This window comes from Eschscholzia californica, unplaced genomic scaffold (genome assembly GCF_041429995.1).
Source record: "Eschscholzia californica isolate CP2 unplaced genomic scaffold, dmEscCali1.0.p SCAF_1, whole genome shotgun sequence".
Lineage (NCBI taxonomy): Eukaryota > Viridiplantae > Streptophyta > Magnoliopsida > Ranunculales > Papaveraceae > Eschscholzia > Eschscholzia californica.
Window position 1 is genome coordinate 51,314,823 of NW_028238198.1, and position 19,775 is coordinate 51,334,597.

At 35.8% G+C, this 19,775-nt stretch overlaps 1 protein-coding gene and 1 long non-coding RNA gene across 2 annotated transcripts; both read right to left on the reverse strand.

The window, feature by feature from the left end:
* Positions 1–78: 78 nt before the first annotated feature.
* Positions 79–10,206, reverse strand: LOC147567483 (uncharacterized). The gene is made up of 7 exons (XR_015237723.1): positions 10,041–10,206; positions 3,219–3,328; positions 3,051–3,115; positions 1,756–1,807; positions 1,390–1,462; positions 447–799; positions 79–350 (listed from the first exon to the last, which is right to left on the reverse strand). It is a non-coding gene; the product is annotated as an uncharacterized LOC147567483 (long non-coding RNA).
* Positions 10,207–11,411: 1,205 nt separating this feature from the next.
* On the reverse strand, positions 11,412–14,848 carry LOC147567484 (lysine histidine transporter 2-like). The gene is made up of 7 exons (XM_086654108.1): positions 14,529–14,848; positions 13,936–14,325; positions 13,121–13,514; positions 12,884–12,989; positions 12,533–12,624; positions 12,372–12,440; positions 11,412–12,268 (listed from the first exon to the last, which is right to left on the reverse strand). The coding sequence occupies exons 1-7, from the start codon at positions 14,702–14,704 to the stop codon at positions 12,170–12,172; spliced, it is 1,326 nt and encodes a 441-aa protein (XP_086510234.1). The 5' UTR covers positions 14,705–14,848; the 3' UTR covers positions 11,412–12,169.
* Between the last annotated feature and the right edge of the window lie 4,927 nt (positions 14,849–19,775).

The window sequence follows — 19,775 nt, forward strand, 5'->3', positions numbered from 1 at the left end:
GTCTATTAAAAGAAACATTTTATAAATAAAAGTAAGAATAAGATTGAGATAACTTATAAATGAAAGTAATGGTAAGAGTGAGACGAAATTTACATATATAACAAAATATTTCAAAACTAAAAATGTAGTAAGCTCCTGGATGGAGACCAAAAGTGTCATATTTGTAATGCAAAACCTGCATTAGAAAGATGTGTTGAACAAAAATCGCATAGTGCAACAAATAATACCATGTTACTTGTGAATTTCTTCCAAACAAAGCGAACAAAACTTATAATGCTAAGATGCCTAAGACGATTGGTAATTATAGCCTTCAGATGAAGTGAACTATCGGGTATTTGCATGTCTTCTTCCTGTTCAAATGAATAGAACAATGTCTTAGATTCCCCAATAAAATCCTGAATAACTTCTCGAAGAAAAGGTGTAAAATTGAATTGAGCTACGAGTACCTTTAGTCGTCTTCCAAGCTCATTCGTATGCAGTATATTTGCAAATTTTGATTGGCCATTAACGCTTATGGTACTGTAGAGAGAGAGAGAGAGAGAGAGAGAGAGAGAGAGAGAGAGAGAAAGAGAGAGAGAGAGAGAGAGAGAGAGAGAGAGTTAAGGCACACAGCTTTCGCAGTTTGAAGAATTTTTCCGCATAAATATTCTTTGAAGTTGGAAGAAAGTAATTCTTTTAAAGAACAGGACATCACTCTTTTTCATCATTAATTTTATCAAATTAAATCCCCCTTCAAGGTATGGAAACTTGTAACCATTTTTCATGTTCTCCAACGAAAGATCTGGTAGAAGAAAGTGATCTGCAAAAATAAAAACGAAAAGAATTAGTACATTTATTTTGCATCATGTTGATCTTCAAATAATGCAGAGGATAATATCAGGAGACCAAATCCTGGTTTGGTATTACTATGCCCGAGTTTTTTACTTCATTTCTAACTTTTTCTTTTTGACAGCTCGCTAAGTTTTCCTTTCTAAGCATTAATGACCAAATATGAGAAAGAGATTCATGGTTTCACAACTTCACCTTATGGGTATTTGGGGAAGTAAGAATAGTAAAAGAAACATAAACTCAAATCCAGTATGTTAGATAGGGTATCAGATGAGTTCTTCTAGAAACTAAACAGATCTCACACATGATGCTTGGTCATGATAATATAAAAGTAACCCATGATTCTATAAGAGTTGATGCCCTAAAAAAAAAGAGAAATGCCTGAGGCAATGACAGTTCATCATCCCTATTTCATTACACCAAACTTCAATCTTTCTAAATTAGATGGCTAGACATACAAATGAAGCTCTCGATTTTAAGCTCTTGCAAACAAACCTAAAAAGAACCCAAATTTGTGAGCTCAATTATTAGAGAAAAAAAAAACTAAGATCAATTACTTACAGGGAGTTCAATCTGAAGAAATCAATCCAACTAAAGAGACACTCGATGCTGCAAATTTATAATAGGAGTGAACCTGCACAAATTCAATTTCAAAAATCACACCAAGTTGAGAAGAAGTATAATACCATATTAACTACTCATCGACAAAAGAATCCAGCAAAATCACTTTAAAAATTCCTTAAAAGAATACCCTTATATCTGATGTATTAAACCCAAATCAAATAAGTTATGTAATCAAGCACCTAAGATAGAGAAAAGGGAACTTAAAAAATAAAAGACATAAATTTTGTACAAGCAACCCTACCAATAAATTTCCATCAGGTTAGCAAATTATTTTTGGCTATAGTCAGTTGTGGAGAAACAAACCTGTTTTCTTCTTCTCTGAAGGAAATTCAGCAAGTTGGAATTTACTTGAAATCTACATAGAAAGAGGGAAAACTATTACTTTGCATCGAGATACAAATAATACAAATAATTGAACTCCGCAGTAGAAAGGTCATCCATGCTATAAGAAGCTGGGTACTAAAATATTACACCAAACAACTTTCTATATGCAGATTTTACAAATAGCTTAATTGCATAGTAGGTTAAGTACAGAAATATCACACCAAACAATTTTTTTGAAGATTCCTACCTCAACTGCCTACTCTCTTAACGTTTGTAATAAGATGATTACATTGTTCGTTTTTGTTATACATCCATCTCCTCATTCCTTCTACTTCAAGAGCTATTTTACTTATGCATAAGTTAAAGTCGGGAAGCCCGATACAACTGCACTGATTTTGTGGCAGTATCACATTGGAAATGGAAACAAAAGAAGAGAAATGAAAAAGAAAAGGACAGTCGACTCAGAAAAGGAGATTTGACGTATCTACTTAGCACATAATCTCATTTGATAAACTGATAGTAGATAAATTCATTGGTCTTCAATGTTTGGTAAACTGATAGCCTCTCGGAAGGCAGCCATCTAACACCAGTCTCTCACAAGTATAACTGAAAGAATTTAAAGGGCATAATGAAAATGAATATCTGGTAACGTTAGCTATCATTTGGATTTGTAAATATCTAAGAAATGGCTATGATAACTTCATTTGGATTTGTCAATATCTAAGAAATGGCTATGATAACTTGTATTGTAATCACATTCATAAACACGTTGGACTAATACGCACGAAGTTATGCTGTAAATTCAGAAAATAATCAAAATTAGTTTTTCCTTGCTCAGTCAAAGTTGGCAACTTTGAAATCTGATTTAACATAACTGAATTGTAGGCACTTTAAGTTTAATGTCTTTTTAGAGAAGAACCCTAAACACTAAAAACTCGGTTCAATATTATGATGTTCGTAAAGAATTTGTCACTACGCGCTTTCTTAACGGTTTGAATTAAATACCTATAAAAAACGGTTTGAGTTAAATATAAGCCCTTAACACTTCAAGTTCAATGTGGAGATGTCCATGAAGAATTTTTATTCTAGGTAGTTGTGTCATGATACTTCGAGTTCCATGCAAACCCTAAACACTTAGAGCTCAATGCTGAGATGTTCATAAAGAATTTTTATTAAACCCTAAAACACCAATCATCATATTTAAAATCACATAAGCTTTGCTCCTAACAACCTTGAGTTAACTAATGAAGAAAGAAAAAGAAAAAAAGCATTACCCAAATCTTTCAACTTCTTGTTCTTAAGGGTGCCTATTAACAAATCATTAAGAAATTCTGCTTCCCTGAAACATAAAAGATTACCAAATCAGAAAAGCAAAATGATAATGCATAGTTCATCAAAACAAACAAAGAAACAGTCGTAGAGAGAGAGAGAGATAGACTTACCTTAGATTATTCTGACTCAGAGATTTATCTTGGATTGTTGAAAATCCTAAAATCCCATAGAGGTAATGTAACCTCTGTTGTTATGAACTGAACAAAAAGGCGAAGAAACCCTAAAACAAAAAATTTGTGATTAGTTTCAAAGAATCCAAAGAGGTTTTCATAAACAATAAAATGTGAGACTTGGTTAATAAAGGAAAGTCGAAAATCCAATCTGGGAGAAACAACAAACACAACAATCTTACCTTCAATGTTGGCAATGTTGTTTCTCTGGTATTATGAAAACCCAGGGTTATGTCTTCCTGTTTTAATAAAAACACGGATATACCTTCCTGTGTTCTTTCTGAAATAAATTCAGAGATAACACTTTTATGTCTAAAACTTAAAAAGTAAAACCAGTATAATCAAACAAAGATTAATAAAAAAAAAAGGTTAGAGAGAGAAAAGCCGAGTCGAGTTGTCTCTTTCCTTAAGACAGTGAACACCCTGGTATTAGTACTAGAACCAGTAAGATGTTTGTCTCCCAGGATACAACGGCTGCACCTTTCAGTATGACGACGAGAGTACTTCGTTTCTCTGAAAGCGTGCGAACTTAGAACAAGCAGTAAGAACGACAGATGAATTGACTTCTTAAACTCTAAATGCTCTTAACTTTGAATGCTAAAAATTTTCGTGTTTTGTTTGCTGGATTCTGTTTGGTATTTATAGAAGTATTGGTGACACTTCAGACAGGTGCCTTGAAAAGAATGGATGCTTCCCAACAGTCATATAAGTGCAAAGTGCGTGCGGGCGCCTCAAAAGCGCCCAATGCGCCCTAAACGCCCATTCGCCCACGCCGCGCGTGCGCGTGCGTGGTTTGCGTGGTGCAAACCACGTGAGTCACCTTTCTATTCTAAAGAACATACCATAAATATATGGAAGGTTCTATAAAAGGAAATAAATCATTTCCTCTTTCATAAATGTGGTACTAAATCAAAATCCCGGTTTTGAGTTAATGGTTCCCATACCAAACGAATTTTGTAATAACTCACTCATACGGAATCGGATTTGGACAAAATTTGAGTCTAAATTCAAGAGCTCGACGAGACGAATCCAACGAGACGTCTTGCTCGAGATTCTAACGAATGTAGGTACATCAAATTAACCAAAAAACCGGTCCAGCTACTTTTGAGCTGGGTACCGATTCCAACAATCCCCCACATGAATGATTATTACATGTTCGAAAATCACAGCAAACTGACAGACCTTACTATGCTATAATGCTGACAGACAGTAGTTCTTACGCGGAGTGTCGCTGCATCGGATGAAGGTGGCTTTAAAGCTTTGAACCTTCCCTAGTGATAACTATCAGGTTTACAAGGACAACAGTGAACTGTTAGTCTTGAACTGAGTCCTGGTAATTGTAAGCCAACTATAATTAACACACAGCTAATTCCTTACTTGTTTTAAGTTCTCGGTTGTGTTCTTTGCGGTCATGAACGTTCCTAGTTTCGTGTGTGCATTAGAGAAGTCAGCCTAATACGACCTTCTCATAGAACCGACACCAATTCCCACACATATAGGTGTTTCCTACTTAGGTACACTGCTATACCTTCCTTATAGACAAATTTCTAAATTTTTCGGATACATTAAAAGCTGTAAGCTTAACCTCTGCATTGCAGACAACACTGATTTCATCCTAGGAATGGGAAAGAGAGAAACTCTCTTCCAGTGTTTTGTTCGAGTCAGGATATAACTTCAGTTTCCCTTTGAACCTAGATCGTGGGATCTCCAGTCTTCTAGGTAGGGTTTCATTATGCCTTCACTCATTTACTTTAGGCAGTAAACCCATTCCCCTTGATGAAGCAATTACAAGATCTCTAGGCAGTCCCTTAGTGAAAGGATCAGCTAGGTTTTCTTTAGATTTTACATAATCTATGGTAATAACTCCTTCAGAGAGTAATTGCTTCACGGTATTATGTCTTCGACGGATGTGTCGAGACTTACCATTATACATTTTACTATGTGCCTGAGCAATCGCAGCTTGATTGTCACAATGAATCTTGATTGCAGGCACAGGCTTAGGCCATATTGGTATATCTTCTAAAAGCTGTCTAAGCCACTCGGCTTCTTCTGCAGCTTTATCCAAAGCAATGAATTCTGAATCCATCGTTGATCTAGCAATACAAGTTTGCTTAGAAGATTTCCAAGATATGGCAGCCCCTCCCAGTGTAAATACATAACCACTGGTTGATCTTGTATCATCGGTATCGGATATCCAATTTGCATCACAATATCCTTCAAGTACTTCTGGGTACTTGGTATAATGGAGTTCATAATCCTTTGTATACCTTAAATACCGTAACAACCTTGTTATGGCATCCCAGTGAGTACTACTTGGATTACTAGTAAATCTGCTTAGTTTACTAACCGAAAGAGCTATGTCTGGTCTAGTACAATTCATTAAATACATAAGGCTTCCTATAATCCTTGAGTATTCTAATTGTCTTACTCCATTCCCAGTATTCTTTATAAGATGAATACTTGGGTCTAATGGAGTTACTACAGTCTTGAGATCATTTTTACTAAATTTTTCTAATATTTTTTCCACATAGTGAGTTTGAGATAAACTTATCCCTTTACTGGTCTTAATAAGTTTGATCCCCAAGATTACTTCTGCTTTTCCTAAATCTTTCATATCGAAATTCTTAGAAAGCATTTTCTTAGTAGTGTTGATGACATCTAAGTTATTTCCCATAATTAGCATGTCATCTACATATAGACACAGAATAACACACCCTTTATTTGTGTTCTTAACATAGACACATTTGTCACATTCATTTATTTGGAATCCATTTGATAATAATGTATTATCAAATTTAACATGCCATTGTTTTGGGGCCTGCTTCAACCCATATAGTGATTTCACTAATCTACAGACTTTCTTTTCTTGGCCAGGAACCACAAATCCTTCAGGCTGGTTCATATAGATTTCTTCTTCTAATTGCCCATTTAAAAAAGCTGTTTTCACATCCATCTGGTGAATTTCCAAATTATATAAGGATGCTAAGGATACTAACATTCTTAAAGAGGTTATTCGACTCACCGGAGAGTAGGTATCGAAATAGTCCAATCCTTCTCGTTGTCGAAAGCCTTTTCCCACAAGTCTTGCCTTGTATTTGTCAATGGATCCATCTGTTTTTAATTTCTTTTTAAAAATCCATTTGGAACCTAAAGACTTACATCCAGGTGGAAGATCTATAATTTCCCATGTATGATTTTGCATAATGGAATCTATTTCACTATTTACAGCTTCTTTCCAGAATGGAGCTTCTGGGGTAGCCATTGCTTCCGTGAATGTTTGAGGCTCATTCTCAACCATATAAGTGAGAAAATCAGGACCAAAAGTCTTAGCTACCTTTATCCTTTTACTTTTTCGAGGTTCAACCTCATTTTCTTTTTCATCCATACTATCTCTTTGAGATGTTTCTGGAATTTGAGTATCTTGTTCCCTATCACGTTTTCTGGTTTCAGAATATTTATCCAAATTTTGTTTATAAGGAAAGATGTGTTCAAAGAACTCAGCATCCCTTGATTCTAAAATAGTATTTGGATGAATGTCTGATATCTCTAATTTGTGTACTAAGAACCTATAAGCACCACTATTCATAGCAGGTCCTATATATACACAATCTATTGTCTTTGGTCCTATCTTGACTCTTTTAGGAAGAGGGACTAATACCTTTGCAAGGCACCCCCACACTTTTGTGAATTTAAAAGAAGGTTTCCTTTCTTTCCATATTTCATATGGTATTTTTCCTGTTTTTCTATGGGGCAATCTATTTAGTAGATGGTTTGCTGTGAGTAAAGCCTCCCCCCACAAGTTCTGTGGTAAACCAGAACTTAGTAACAAAGCATTCATCATCTCTTTTAAGGTTCTGTTTTTACGCTCGGCTACACCATTTTGTTGAGGTGTGTATGGAGCTGTCGTTTGATGAATAATTCCACTTTTGGCACATAATTCTTTAAAGGGAGATTCATATTCTCCTCCTCTGTCACTTCTTACTGCTTTTATCTTTTTGTTAAGTTGATTTTCTACTTCATTTTTATAAAGTTCAAACTTCTCTACTGCTTCATCTTTACTTGTAAGTAAGTAAACATGACAGTAACGAGTAGAATCGTCAATGAAAGTAATAAAGTATTTCTTTCCACCTCTAGTTTGAACCAATTTTAAATCACATATGTCACTATGTATTAAATCTAATGGTTCTGTACTTCTTTCTATGGAATGAAATGAAGTTTTTGTTGATTTGGACTCGACACATGTTTGACACTTTTCTTTAGTGTCAACTTCGAATCTTGGGATTAAATCCATATTCATTAACTTCTTTAATGAATGGTTATTTACATGGCCAAGTCTTTTATGCCACATACTACAAGAATCAACAATATAAGCAACATTATCTTTATTAATAATTTTTGGAGATACAGTTATTACATTCATCTTGAATAACCCCCCACATAGATAACCCTTACCCACATACATACCACTCTTGCTTAATACAAAATTATTAGACTCAAATACTAGCTTGAACCCATTTTTTGAAAGCAAGGAACCAGACACCAAATTCTTACGAATATCTGGTGCATGAAATACATCGTTGAGGGTAACTTCTTTTCCTGATGTGAATTTCAGGACCACCTTTCCTTTTCCAGCAACTAGAGTAGTAGAGGCATTTCCCATGAAGAGGGTTTCTCCTTCTGGAATTTTAGTGTATGTAGAGAACAAGTTTTTGTCTCCACAAATATGTTTAGTGGCTCCTGTATCAACCCACCAATCACTTGGATTTCCACCAACCAAGTTAACTTCAGAAACTACATTACATATATTAAGTTTCTGAAGGTCTTCTGTTACTTCTTCTATTTCTTCCTCCATTCCAGTAACCAAAACACATAGGTTCTGAAGTTCTTCATCTTCCACAAGAGAGGCATTATTTTTAGCCTTCTTGTTCTTATTGATTTTTCCGTTTTTAGTACGGCAATCTCTAGCAAAATGACCATTTTTGCCACAATTGTGACAAGTACCATCAAAGCGGTCATTATTTTTCTTTGATGGCTTACCTGGTCTCATTCTCTTTCTTTTGTGTTTGGGGTTTGGCGCACCCTCAACCATGTTGACTTTTGCAGCAGAAGAATTATTCTTTTCTATCTTCTTCTCTGCATTACGACTATCCTCTTCAATTCTTAACTTGAGGATAATCTCTTCAAGAGACATTTCCTTATTCTTATGTCTCAAGTAGTTTTTAAAATCCTTCCAAGATGGAGGTAATTTTTCAATCATAGCCCTCACCTGGAGTGATTCGTTTGCAACCATATTCTCAGACTTCAATTCTTGTAAAAGAAGTTGAAATTCCTGGACTTGAACCATTACTGGTTTAAAATCAGTCATTTTAAAATCCAGAAATCTACCCACTATAAATTTCTTAACTCCTGCTGTTTCAGTTTTATATTTATTAGCCAAGGTCTCCCAGAGTTCCTTAGCCGTGTCTATACCATAATAGACATTGTATAAACCATTTTCCAGTGAGTTAAGAATGTAATTCTTACATAGAAAGTCAGAGTGCTTCCATGCTTCAATGGCAGTTACATGCTGAACATCTCCATCCCTTTCAAGAGTCGGTTTCGGTTCAGACAGGTACTTGACTAACCCTAAAGTAGTCAAATAAAACAACATCTTTTGTTGCCAACGTTTGAAGTCAACTCCAGAAAACTTCTCTGGTTTTTCAGCGTGATTTGGACCAACTTGCTTAACAGCAGATTCAGTTGTTGTGGCCATTTCTGATAATCAAATTAACACAACAAATTAATTTTCTATTTCAACCAGAAAAACTAAAATATAAACAAGTGATTCACTGTCTTAAGATTGTTGTTTCTCTGGTATTATGAAAAACCAGGGTTATGTCTTCCTGTTTTAATAAAAACACGGATATACCTTCCTGTGTTCTTTCTGAAATAAATTCAGAGATAACACTTTTATGTCTAAAACTTAAAAAGTAAAACCAGTATAATCAAACAAAGATTAATAAAAAAAAAAAAGGTTAGAGAGAGAAAAGCCGAGTCGAGTTGTCTCTTTCCTTAAGACAGTGAACACCCTGGTATTAGTACTAGAACCAGTAAGATGTTTGTCTCCCAGGATACAACGGCTGTACCTTTCAGTATGACGACGAGAGTACTTCGTTTCTCTGAAAGCGTGCGAACTTAGAACAAGCAGTAAGAACGACAGATGAATTGACTTCTTAAACTCTAAATGCTCTTAACTTTGAATGCTAAAAATTTTCGTGTTTTGTTTGCTGGATTCTGTTTGGTATTTATAGAAGTATTGGTGACACTTCAGACAGGTGCCTTGAAAAGAATGGATGCTTCCCAACAGTCATATAAGTGCAAAGTGCGTGCGGGCGCCTCAAAAGCGCCCAATGCGCCCTAAACGCCCATTCGCCCACGCCGCGCGTGCGCGTGCGTGGTTTGCGTGGTGCAAACCACGTGAGTCACCTTTCTATTCTAAAGAACATACCATAAATATATGGAAGGTTCTATAAAAGGAAATAAATCATTTCCTCTTTCATAAATGTGGTACTAAATCAAAATCCCGGTTTTGAGTTAATGGTTCCCATACCAAACGAATTTTGTAATAACTCACTCATACGGAATCGAATTTGGACAAAATTTGAGTCTAAATTCAAGATCTCGACGAGACGAATCCAACGAGACGTCTTGCTCGAGATTCTAACGAATATAGGTACATCAAATTAACCAAAAAACCGGTCCAGCTACTTTTGAGCTAGGTACCGATTTCAACAGGCAAGACAGGAGAGAGAATGGAGAGAGGACGACTGAAGATTAGGATGAGCGATTACATACAATGTGTTGCAGAGAGGGAGAAGAATAAAGTTGTGAGAGGGAAAAGGGAAATGGAAGGGTTCAGATGTTTTTTTCTTTGAAAGAGGGTTATGCCGTTTGGTAGAGGAAAGGAGAAGGGATACGGATGGATGGTTTGACCGTTTTAATGACCTAAGTCAAGTAGGATCCAAGGGTGGCGTGGGTACCATATGTTAGAGAAGTCTGAATGACCCAGATTTAAAAAAAATATCTAAGTGATTGTCCAAATCAGCATCCAACTCACCATCAAGGAGTATTTATTTTGTCCCAGTCAGCACAACCCCACTCTGTTTTGTTATATAGATATAATTAACGAAATAGCACATGTCAAAAAAAGAATCTCCCTTGTATGGTTGATTAAATCCGGGACTTTAGTTATGATTCATTTGAGTACGTTTGTATATGCTTTGCGAACTGATTTTCTTTTATAAGCTTTCTCTAAGGTAAAAAAATCTGTGGACTCTAGTTTAGGATGAAACTATAAGCATGTGTATAGGGCAATAAGCATTTATTTTGTAACAACATAGGAATAGGAAGGTTTCATGTGGAACTAGAGCTTTTTGTGATGAATACAAATATTTAGGAGTGTCAAGACATTTCAATGGTGATTTGACTTTTAGTGACGGTTCTGTGAAGAAAAAGTATGACGGTTCGATTCAGTGGCTTTGTAGGGGCTAGATATAGAAATGTGAGAAAATGTTAATATCAAATCAATTAGGGCTATAGACTCGAACCGTAGACCTTCTCGGAAAAACAGATCAAACTAATTCAATCTGTTTCAAAGACACAACATGTACTTTTTTTTTCATTGGGCTCTTTCATCACCTGGTATAAATATCAGATACCCCGCCATACTTTTTCTTCACAGAAAGATAACGAGATGGCTCCACGTGCTCTAATTCATAATAATTGTACAATTGTTGGAGAGAGTTGTGATGATGTAATTCCATTGGAATGAATGATTAATTTGGAGACAATTCTTTATTCTTATTATTTTGGCAGCTAATTTTTTCCTTTTTGTCATCTTTACATATGGTGAATTAAACCATATAAATAAAACGGGTAGTAGTCGAGTAAAGAACTCCATGGTAGACGACATGGGGACTGGGGACACTCATTAATTGGGGTTTCGGATAGAACTCCGGTCTCCGGAATACAAGAAAATAAATCTCCACAGATAATTAGCAACTATCATCTTACGCAAATTGGGTTCTCAATCAATTAAAAACCCGAGAAAACAATCATAAAGCTAACTAAACAAGCCAGAAAATAAAAAAGGAAGAACAAAACGAACTTTCTATTTATTAAATCAGTAGACTCCATTACACGAAAATATGGGTCACATGATTAAACCATGACATCAAAAAATATAATTACATTTTGCAACAACAAAAAAATGAAATATAATTACATTTTCAACAAAAAAAAAAGTTATTACATCAAATGAATTAAACTCAAAAACTGCAGATAGAATGGCCAGAACAGAAATTTATTTAGTACTTGGTGGACACTATATAAACTTTATTTAATGTTTGAGCACCCTAAGACTCAACCCTAAATGGGTGGATAGCAATGGAACTTCAAGGTGCATCTGAACTATGAAGATGAATTGATATCCACATCCATTGCTTTATTTATTATATAGCTAGCCAATCAAGTAAACATAGGAGAAGCTTACAAGTTCAAATAGGACTCTAACTTGATTTCCTCTCTAGACCAATCAAGGAGGAGATTTTATCCAACTTAGATTGTTCTTTATTACTTCTACTCCGCTACAAACTAATTTATTTGTTCGGCATGAGTCGTTTCACGCTTTTATTTCTCTAGAAGAGTTAGATCCTAAAAGAAGTCTTTTTCTCAAATTTATGTGTTTTTAGTTAAAAAATATGTTTAAATTTGAGATAAAGACTTGTTTTAAGATCTTATTCTTTGTCGTTGTCATTGGTGTAGTCATCGTCATCATCATCATCATCATCTTTGTGTTCAGAATGGCCTCTATGCGGTACTAAACTTATCCATTCATGGGACGGGTAGACGGATCACGAAAAGAATTTGTAGGTTTTGGCTTTGATAATTATCTGCCTTAGCCCACCAATTGGTGCTATAATCATCAATGCAACACCAACTATGATGCAAAACTGAAAAAAGAAAAACCTAAATGAGGAACAATTTTATGATTGATATATCATTAGTACAAGACACAAACAAATTTTAGTAAGAAGGAGATGTCAGATTTCTTACCCAATTTGCAGTCCAAGATAACCCAAACCTCTTTGGCTTGTAGAGAGCTAGCCACATTACACAAGGTAGCTTCAAAAAGGTCAAAATAAGAGAGTTGACTTTAGATGTTTGAGTGAATTATGTCAAGCTATAGTAAGAATTGTATAGGTAAAGTGGCTTACATAGTAGGTAGTTGGAGCAAAAGCAAATCCTCCAAAAAACCCTAGAAGCCCACTAAAGAAAGGGAAACATATACCAACAAACATTGTAAAAGCTGCAACCAAAGAAGATGAAAGAGTTAAACCTAGATCCAATAATGTCACTAGCTAACTCCTACTCAGCCAGGTCCTTTGATCGAGTCAGGCTCACGGGTAGGTCGCGCCAAGTTTAGTGGACTTCAGTGAGTTCTTAGTAACTCGGCCGAGTGACACCAGATCACACAATTGCTTAGGGTTTCATGCCTGACAGAGCCAGGCCCAAGTCTCTGACCGAACTACTTAGACTAATTCATCAAAACTTTGAGATATACTCACCAACGTATGAACTACGTGCGATTAATCGCAGCAAAAACCCAGGTGGAAAATGCATCTTCTTCACCAAAACAGTCTCAATCATATCAAACACTGGCATTGCATAAATCTATACGAAGAAAAAGTAGTAGAACAATGCAAAGGTTAGGTCAAAAACAACTCATGTACCAATAGATAGTGTAGAAAATGACCGAACTTGAAACTACGGTTTCGAGAAATTCAACCGAGAATAAATTTTACCTGATAGCTACCAATAACATGAATGACAACAAAGAAGTTTGCAATGATAATTAACCAAGTAGGTTTTTCTAGAGACAGAAGAATGTTTCCTTCGACGTTGTTTCCGAAAACATAGTAACCGATAAAAGCAACTGGGAAGTAACAAATAGCAACAACAATATAAGCAACAACTACACCCTTCCACATTGGTTTTTTAGATGGGTTTTCAGGCGTAGACGGAATAGTAGCTTGAATTTCGAGAACTACATTGTGTCCTGCGTAAGCAAATGCAACATCACCCAAAGCACCAAAGAAGTCTAGGACATTTCCTGCTTTTGTCGAACCATTATAGCTATAATCTACATCGGGTTGAACTCCTTTATGAAGTGAAGCAGTCCAAGCAATTGTAGAATATCTGCAGAAATATATTAAATGTTCGATCAAAGCAAATCTAATCTTACATTAATTCCAAATTTCAACTACGTCCAAGCGATTGACATATTGTTTTTTGTTAATTTGATTCGTCTAAGTTTGATTCGTCTAAGTCTGATTCGTCTTGTTTTGAGTCATCCACATTTGATCGAAACGTGTCTGGAATAATCCAAGATTACATGTTTGAGTTAGTCAAGCTTGAAGAATGAAAAGAAAAGAGCTTTTCGAAACTATCTCTGGTAGAGTTGGAAAATTCAAATAACAAAAACTAGGCAGACTCTGCGCAGAAATCTTATTTGTCTTGTTGTGATTCGCTGTTTGGTGGTTTGGTGGATCAGAATTAATGAAAGCACGAATAACGATTCGCAAGTCATATTTTAGATCTCAAATAAACAATTACTTACCCCAAAGACATAACTCCAGCAGCAATAGAAATCATTGAAATAGAATTGAAGTTAGGGAGTTGAGCAAGAAGAAAGTGAATGGTAGCAAAAATCATAATGAAGTAAGTGAGCTTAATGTTAGTGCAGTTCTCATGAGAACATGACAAATGATAGATCTTCTGAAGTGATTGCCCACCAGTCACCATATAAACTATATCAACACCAACTTCAACAATCAATTGTTGAGGTACTATAATCCATAACCCTAACTTTTCACCAAATGCATGTTGACCTAATTCATGGTATCTATCAAATCTTTTTCCAGGTACCATTTCATGCATCTCCACCATTTGCCATAAGGTGTATAGAGTAATTATCCATGATATTATCATCACTGTTACACCAGGACCCCTAATTTCACCAAAAAAAATGTATTAATTAATTTGATTCTAAATGTTTCCCACGTTATAACAGAAATAACAGTTGTTTATACCGTTGTTTTTCTTTTATTTTAAAAATCTTTCGATTTTCTAAACATTGATTTGATTATGAAGAATAAGATTAGCAAAATATAAAATAATTTATGAAAAAATAACAATTTGATAGAAAAATACCAGCCGAGTTCAGACATGGCATATGGAAGACTCAGAACTCCAGCACCGACCATAGCGGTAACATTATGAAATGCAGAATACCACCACTTACCATTCCTCTCTGCACTTATGGGTAGCCACTCATCGATCGCCTTTTCTTTTTCACTTTTTTCACGATTTTCCATACTTAGATTCATATTTTCAACAATATAGTTTTTTCTTATAAAAGTTATAGAATTTTAACATAGACACTTATTCTTAAATCTTGAGATTGTAAGATTCCATTTTTTTTCTTTCATCTTATAATGAAAATTGCAGTAAATTTTGGAGATAAAATAGGTACTTATTGTTAAATTTAGTCAACTTATAACTAAGTTTGATACAGGTGCAAGCATAGAGAGGAAATAGAAAGAATGTGGTTGTATTGCAGTTTGAATCTTTCTACATTAACCTACAAAAAAATTACAAGAATGTGGTTATATTTCAGTTTGATATAGATCCTAAGTCATTAAATTTTGGGTTCTAGGTCCAAAATTGGATCCCTAAGAGCATCTCCAATGCAAGACTCAATCTTAAAATCTTAAGTGCCACCTAGGACTTTAGAGTTTTTTTTTGAGAAAAAACCTCTCCAATGCAAAACTCAATTGAGATCTTAAGTTGATGTGGAAGCATTAAGTTTTAAGATGTCTCAACTAGAAACTCTATTTTTGAGATCTCTTTTGAGAGTCTTAAGTGTCCTAGTCATCAAATTTAATTTTTGAACCAATAGAAAGCTTTTCTTTCTCAACCACTTTTTCCTATTAAATGTATGTATGACATGTGTATCTATTAGAGTTTTTTAGAGTGTTGCATTGGAGAAGGACTTGAATTAGAGACACTCAAGTTAGCCACATAGGAAAGAGAATCTCAATTGAGACTCAACACATAAGCCAAATAGAGTTTTTTTTAAGTTTTGCATTGGAGATGCTCTAATAGTATTTTTCAGTCCACATGATCCAAAATATAAATAAAAATGGATATCTAAACCGGAAAACGCAACCTGATGCATAAATACGGATCTCTATGATACTTATTTTCTATTAATTCCCATAATAACCTCCTATATATAGATTTCAAAATCTATTTTCTATTACATAAAACCCTAATCTCATTTTCTCTACCAAAACTTTGTTTCTCTCTCTTCTAAAGACCAAACGATACAATCATTCTTTCTCCATCGTCTTCATCTTCTTCATTTTTTCTTCATCTTCAACGTTTAGCTACTTAAGATCTCGGTTCCGACCGATTGCTTCATCTTCAAGCTTCCTCTTCAAGCCCCCATTATTAATTGTTTTTTTTTTTTTGCAAAACCCACGTGAACGCTTGCTCCATCATCTACATCTTGAAGCTTCTTCTTCACCTTCATCTTCATCTTCAAGCACCATTAACATTTGGCAATGCTGACGAGAAGTTTCATCTTCAAGCTTCATCTTTTTTGCTTTTTTTATGCTTTATGCTATACCACTTCATCTTTAAGCTCATGTTTCATAATCTTCATCTTTTTGTTTAACGTTTCATCTTCAAGCTTATGTTTCAGCTCTGTACCATTTCATCAATTATCTCGTCCAAGTGGAAAGATCTTGAACCTATGTTTGAACTTTTAAATGCTTGGAGATGATTAAATTTATGAATTGAAGGAAGACGAAGAGTAAATGGAAGGCGGAAGATGGAGGGTATATGGAAGGTGGAAGAAGGCGGCAGTTGGAAGAGATAAGCTGCTCCAAATCGATTTAAGACTTTAGAGAAGGTTCTATTAAGATCTGGATCATTGGTTAAATCAATGATCCAGATTTTGAGTTATGAACAATGAGGGAGGAGGAAATTTCAAATAAGGGAGGACTGGAAACTAATCAGACACACAAAGCATTCTCTCTTTATTAGAGGCCCAACGTCAGAAAAATCTATTATAATAAAACAGCTCAGTCGGTTAAGGGAGGGATAAGCCTGACCGTCCATTTTTGTTAGGAGTTTGATAGAGATCACATCCGACGGCTAGTATAAATCCCTTTTTATGTAAATAGATTCAAACGGGAAGGGTAATAGTGTCATTATTTATTATTTTTTAAATACGGTTAAGATATCCCTAAAATTATTGTAACAAGTGAAGGAGATGCCCTTCGACTAGAGATGCAATGCGAGCAATTTGTCGGATAGGACAATTGAAGAAGATCATCAAGACTGGATTATTTAAGGATCGTAGTGTTTAGCTAGAAACCAACTACGATCGTCGAATCACGAAAGCAATTCGCGGCTAACTTCGTCCGGATCCTACATCGAGTTACACCAAAGAGTGTCAACTTGATCGGAAGATATGACTAGATGGGTTAGACCCATAAATATGTCCCTAAGGCCTGAAAGAAGTTTAGGCAAAGATGATACAAAAGGCTCGAATAAAGGGATTTTGGGTCGGGGCACCTAAGAGAGATTTTAGGCCCATTAGAGCGGCCGACCATGCTTGGCCGACCACCCTAATAGGGCCGGGCAGATCTGACCTTTGAGGGCATGTCTTGGCCGGTCAAATAGAGAGGAAATTGTAAAATAGAAATAGGTTTCTACTTTTACTATTTCTTAAATCTTATTCAAGGGTCTTTTAGGAAACCTAATTAGGATTCCATATACTGCCTCTAATTAGGGTGTGGAAAAATTCTCAAGAAGCTTTCTAGCTCTACAAAATCAAGTAGAGAAAGAAAGAGAGATAATTCCCAACTATGTATCTAGTCAAAGAAGAAGCGTTCTTCAATCTAACCACCATTGGAGTTCTAGCTAACAACAAGGTGGGAGATCAAGTTGATCGCCCGGTGTCTCAATTAGAGAGGCTACAATTAGAGCTCTTGGTCTTCTGAAGCGATTGGAAAGGTTCGAGGGAAAACTAGCGATTAAGGTAATTTCTGAACTAGTTAATTAACTTAGTTACATTATTAGCTTATGCATGAGATCATGGGATACTAGTGTTAGGCATATTAGATGTCTGAGATCCTGCTAACAACAATAGGAGACACCATAACCTAACAATGGTATCAGAGCATCTTGCACATAGCTAATTTTGGTTAAGTTTCGGACTAACCTATGCTTGTTTAAATAGATAGATGTGTCTAAAAGCATTTTAGGCATCAATTTGTTTAAGTTTTGAATATGATTTAAAGTTATTCAAATTTATTTTCAAAGTTGATAATTGAAAAGAGTTTTAAAAATATCTGATTTTGATTGATTTCGGTTTTGAAAAGTTTTTCAAAAGATTGTGATTTTGAAAATTTTAAAAGTTGTTGAAAATCAAAATTTGGTTTCTTAGAAGTACTCTAAAATTGGAACAACAGCTTTGGAAGCAAAATAAAGATTAAATTGGAAGTTTTTCAAGTTTTAGAAGTTTCCTAACGTCTAGCCGGACGCGAATGCATCTCGGATTTCCAGTCCGAGACGGAAGCTTCTCGGGTTTAAGGGCACGTCTGTTGGGGTTTGGTGTCACCTAGTGTTGTTAGCGGAATCTCAGATTTCTAATATGTCTAACACTAGTTTAAGGAGATGTCCTTCGATTAAACATGCAATGCGAGCAATTTGTCGGATAAAACAATTGATGAAGAAGATCATCAAGTCCCGACGATTTAGGGGTCGTAGTGTTTAGCTAGAAACCACTATAACCGTCGAATTACTAAGAAATTTGCGGCTAACTTTGACTGGATCCTACATCGGGTTACACCAAAGAATGTCGATTTGATTGGATGATATGAGTAGAGGGATGAGACATATATACATGGTAAGACCCATAAATATGTTCAAAAGGCCTAAAAGAAGTTTAGGCAAACATAGTACAAAAGATCCGAATAAAGAGGTTTTGGGTCGGGGCAACTAAAAGAAGTCTTGAAGCCCAAAAGGGGGACGACCTTGATAGGTAGGGTGCCCTTATAGGGCCGGTCAGATATGCCCTTTATGGCATTCTTTGGCCGACCATGAGTTAGGGTAACAAGAAATAGAAACTAGTTTCTATTTTTGTGAAAACCCGAAACCTTATTCAAAAGGGACTTTAGAAAACCTTATTAGGGTTGGACTCTAACTTAGGAGTCTATATAATGTCTCTTAAGACTTGAATAAGGGGTGGGAAATTCTCAAAGAGCTTTCTTACTCTACAACATCAAGTAGAGAAAGAGATATAATTCCCAAACTATCTATCTAGTCAAAAGAAGAAGTGTTCTTCATCAAATCACCATTGGGGTTCTAGCTAGCAACAAGGTGGGAGATGAAGTTGATCATTCAAATGTCTTGAGTATAGGAGCAATAATTGGAGCTCATGGTCTTCACATTCGATCGGAAATGTTCAAGGAAAATTTAGCGATTAAGGTAATCTCTAACTCTTAGTTCATTATTAGCCTATGCATGAGATCCCCGTGATACTAGTTTTAGACATACTAGATGTCTGAGATTCCGCTAGAAACACTAGGAGACACCATAATCCAACAGTGGCTCAGAGGCTCTTGCACATAGCTAATTTTGACTAAGTTTCAGACCAATCTATATTTGTTTTGGCAGATAGATGTGTCTAAAAGTGTTTTAGGCATTAATTTTATTTAGTTTGAATGCGATTTTAAAGTTATTCAAATTGGTTTTCAAAGTTGATGATTGAAAAGAGTTTCTAAAGATTCGATTTTGATTGATTTCGGTGTTGAAAAATGTTTTCAAAAGAGTTGATTTTCAATGATTTTAGAAATAGTTTGAAAATCAAAATTTGGTGTTTAGAAGTATTCTAAATTTGGAACAGCAGCCTTGGAAGAAAAAGAAAAAAAAACTTGGAGTTTTGAAATTTTAGAAGTTTCCAAAAGGTTCTGGGCAACACGCGTCTTGGGCTAACGCATCTGTGCATCTCCGTCAGCAGATTCGAGACGGAAGCTACTCCGGTCAAGGGCACATCTGGGACACTCCCCAAGGAACAAGAGAGCATCTCACACTTCATGCCCGAGACGGATGCATCTCGGGTTAAGGGCACGTCCAGGACGCGCCCAGGCAACCCGAGTGCATCTCGGAATAGTCTGAGATGCATGGAAGCTTCTCCAGACGCGTCTGAGATGCCCTAAGCATCTCGGTCTTGGACCGAGATGGCCTAGGACCTTTCGGCCATGGGCCATACACGTCTAGAACGCGTCTGGGACGGCCTAGCACGTCTCGGTTTTAGCCGAGAAGTCCAAGTAGCCTCGGCCTTTGGCAAGACGCATTGGATCAAGAGGAGTCTCCATTTGGTTC